This window comes from Condylura cristata, unplaced genomic scaffold (assembly GCF_000260355.1).
Source record: "Condylura cristata isolate star-nosed mole 26May11 unplaced genomic scaffold, ConCri1.0 scaffold00023, whole genome shotgun sequence".
Lineage (NCBI taxonomy): Eukaryota > Metazoa > Chordata > Mammalia > Eulipotyphla > Talpidae > Condylura > Condylura cristata.
The window spans coordinates 8,613,044-8,616,955 of record NW_004567124.1 but is presented as its reverse complement, the minus strand read 5'-3'; the positions used below and the strand labels follow the sequence as shown (position 1 = coordinate 8,616,955).

Here is a 3,912-nt window from a genome sequence, read left to right as displayed (position 1 = left end):
AGACACCAGAGCCATTCAACATACATCTGTAGTTAGGAGTACTCTCCTGTCTAGACAAGACAATTCAAAACCATCCACCATCCCCTGACAGGAAAACCTAGAGTAAATCATGCTACTCATAATTTCTACCCTAAAAAGTTTCCTATAACTCAGACTCCAGCTCCAGTTATTGTTCCAAATTATGCAGAATATTAGGGCCTCATAAATACAAGGCATTACACTGTGATTGCTATAGTATTAAATATGTACTTCTATAAATGTGTTTCTATAGTTGTAACAGAAAAACCACATTTAAAACTTTTTAAGTAACTGACTTTCCATTTGTAATGTAGCTCCATCATAGCAATTTGGGAAAGGACTAAATATAAAATACTTAGGGTTTCCATTTTTAAAATGGAGGCACACAAACTAATCAAATACTTTTTAAAACCAAATTCACACAGATAGTATATATAAGTACATAGCATATTCACATATTCTTTTAAAAAAGAAAAGTAGAATTTGCCCATAATCAAAACTTTATTGAAAAACTGACACCAAAATAGGAGATCACTGTTGTATACCTTACAAAATTAAACTTAATTACATTATCTTGATAGATTAACTAGAATTACTGAACTGGTAAGGCTTTCTGCGATTTAACACAAATTCAGGAAGTTGTGTAGATCATTAATGTTGCTTTCTTCTAAATGAACACCCTGCAGAGAAATCACAAGAACATATTAAATACAAATTCTATTCTATCTTTGATATAGTTATAATGGCAAAAATTACTCTTTAGGTTAAAAAAAAGTTTTATGAATATTAATATTCATAAATAAGCTATTGTCTTATGTCAGAAACTGGCATAATGTTTCTTATATATTTGAATTTACTCTGCTATGACTCTTCTCACCCACTTAAATGCTATAATGAAGAATATTTAAGGAGCCTGAATTACAACTGATAAAACTTTAATAATGAAATAGTTTTAGAAAATCTTGCAAATAAACTTTTAAAAGAAATACTGCACAAAATATTTCATGCTGGCTTCCTATTCAGATCTGCCCACGGAATATCAAAGAGAACTTGGATTTGTTGCCAATTCATTTATAACTCTTCCAGTAAGAACAACATGGAGTTCACAGTTCCTCAAAAGATCAGAAGCAAATTTCAAATCTGTGAGTACCACTATGGAAAACTATGTACATATTTTTCTTCATGCACAAAAGTAAAAGAGAAATTAAAAGTGTATGTCTCAAATATGAAACAATATGTATGAGAAACTGAAGTCCCAGGGTATTTGAAACGAATCTGTGTTCTCTTGTTTGTAGTATTCTTTTGCGCCACTCTAATTTGTTTAATATTTCAAGTCGAGCAAACTGAGTGACTAAATATAATAAAGTGTTTCAAATTAATAAACTTTTTTCTTAAGTTTACAGTAAGTTAATCTAATTGAACTTCCAGCACACTGGGCTGGAAGAGCACACTTGAAAGAAAAAATAATTTTGGTAGTCATGAATATAACATTTCATTTAAACTGGTTTTTAGTAGTAGAAATAGAGGGAATTATAATCATAAAATTTAATTATTAGGTTACAGAATGCTAAAGATATACCTTCTGTGAGCCTGGCCTTACCACCTGTCGGCTGGCACAACACAGTTGAACAACCTACACAAAGAACCACTGTCTGAGCATGGCTGAAAACCGTGGTAATCTTGTAGCAACCTGAAAAAAAGGACAATGTTAAAAGTGAAGGGCAGAAGATAACTGTTGATTAAACATATTTATAGTTACATAAAAGATTAAGAACTTAAATGCTGTGAATTGCAAGCCACACAGATAACTTAAACTTTAGACACATACTAAAGAAGTTTAAAAAACAAGAGATGAAATTAATATATTTTCTTGAACTCAGTATGTCCAAAATATTATTTCAACATGTAATAAATAGGGTGGGTTTTTTCTCCCTCATAGTAAATCTTCAAAATCTAGTGTATATTTTACAGTTAAAGGATATTTCCATATTGACTGGTCATATTTTAAGTGCAGAGTGTCAACATATGGTTAATGGCCACAAGACTGGATAGCATAGTTTTGTGCTGAAGAAAATACTCTTTTTTGCATCATGAAAAATAAAATTCATCATCTGAACAGCTTAAAGATTTAGTAAGTCAAATGTCATATCTCCGTTGGCCTTCCACCTTCTCCCATACTTCCCAGATGTTGGTACAAACGATTTGAATATGTGTATTATGAAAATGTCCCTTACAACATTACCAATTCTGTAATCCCACATCTATTCAACAGCATCCCAAAGTATCTAAAATACAGGAACAATCCTTCTAGAAATTTTATAGAAATGAAAATTTGAAATTTTACCTGGGCATTTTACATCCATAAAATAAGAATTTGGGCTCTGAACAAGCCGTTTCTTTTTATGTTTTTTCTTTTCCTCTTCCAAGGATGGATGAAGCAAATCTCTAGCCAACTGAATTTAAAAAAGCATGTTATTACGACTAAAATGAAACCACGTTGCAAGTAGATTTAACCACACGCGAAATATATATGTAAAAATAGGAATAAGTCATAATCAGTTGAGGCAGTACAAAGTTAGTCAACTTTCATCAACAGTTTCAATGAGCTTTTGAGTTCTCCTGAAAACGAGGTTTTATGACCAGGAAGCATATGGTAAGATGACCGCATTCTTTACTCAACTGAGTAAGTCTCCAATAAAAACAAAACAAAATCGCTGCTAAGAATGTGATCTCATCCTGGACCCGCGGAGAGCAGAAATCGCTGATGTAGAAAGAGAATGGCAACCTTGGTGATTTCTGCCCCCCATGGTGCGGCGTACGCACTGACTGGACCGGTGTGGCTGAAAGGAGAGTAAATGCTTGATGGAGTTACCGTTTTAAGTAAAACTGTCCACACGGTTTGTGGAAAAGGAAACAAGCAGGAAGTCGCTTCTTTGAGAAGGCAGAGGGGGCAAGAACTACGAAACACTCGCAGAGCAGCAAGGTTGCCGAGACCGCGTCCTGTCTGCCCGCACCCACCAAAACCCCAAGAAGACTAAGTTAGGGCGGGAGCATTTTCCCTCCTAGCCAACAACTCCAGATCGCAGCCCAGGGCCCTCCCAGCAACACGCCCAAGCAGGGCCCGACAATCCGCACCGCCGGAGCAGTCCCAAGCCCGCCGCGAGCCAAGAAACTGCGCGACCCCAACTACCGAGCGCCGTTCCTCAGGGAGCCGCTGGACCCCCAAGCCACTGGAGTAAATCCGCTCCCTGGGCCGCTCAACAGAGAAGCCCAAAACAAACCCAAAGCCCGAAAGTAAACAACTCACAGGCATGTTGATCCTGTAGCGAGGACAACGTGTTCTCAACTCTAGGGCGACACCACAGTAAACTGCACAAGATGAGGCGTGCGGCATCAACTTCCGGGATAGAGGCGGCTGGGAGGAGCAGAGAGCCCCCCTCCCCCCAACCGGCCAGGCCTGTACGCTCTAGCCGCTCCTCTCGGTGGTTGGAGGCTCCGGTCTGGTGCTACGGGCCGTGGGTTCTGGGGTCAGGGGGCTTGTGACAGTGTCGCCAATCTGATATCCTGTACAACGGAATCCGACGGGCTCGTGGGCGGGTGCTGCCAGCCCTAGGTTCACGCACTGGACGCGGTGCCCGGGCCAGCCTCCAGCGATGTACACCGGCCTGGGAAGCACCGTGGGACGGACTTCATGAGCTGAGACAGAGCGCTTTGGCGGGGCTGCTCATCCCACGTTAGAGCAGCTGGGCCCCTCCTCTCTCGGTTCGTTCTGTGGGCAGGCACGGGGCTGATGCCACTATTATCTGTTCTTTTGTGTACTACAATCTATTATTAATTAAATAGTGTGTGCCAGCGAGGTTCATGAAACAGACTCATCTAACTTGTGTGTCTAAT

The 3,912-nt window shown here is 39.4% G+C and overlaps 1 protein-coding gene across 1 annotated transcript; it reads right to left on the bottom strand.

Annotated features, from left to right (window-relative positions):
* Positions 1 to 500: 500 nt before the first annotated feature.
* Positions 501 to 3,692, bottom strand: RPS27L (ribosomal protein S27-like). Its single transcript, XM_012728502.1, has 4 exons — positions 3,326 to 3,692; positions 2,363 to 2,471; positions 1,598 to 1,708; positions 501 to 698 (listed from the first exon to the last, which is right to left on the bottom strand). Exons 1-4 carry the CDS (start codon positions 3,410 to 3,412, stop codon positions 670 to 672), a joined length of 336 nt encoding a protein of 111 aa, XP_012583956.1. The 5' UTR covers positions 3,413 to 3,692; the 3' UTR covers positions 501 to 669.
* Positions 3,693 to 3,912: the final 220 nt, after the last annotated feature.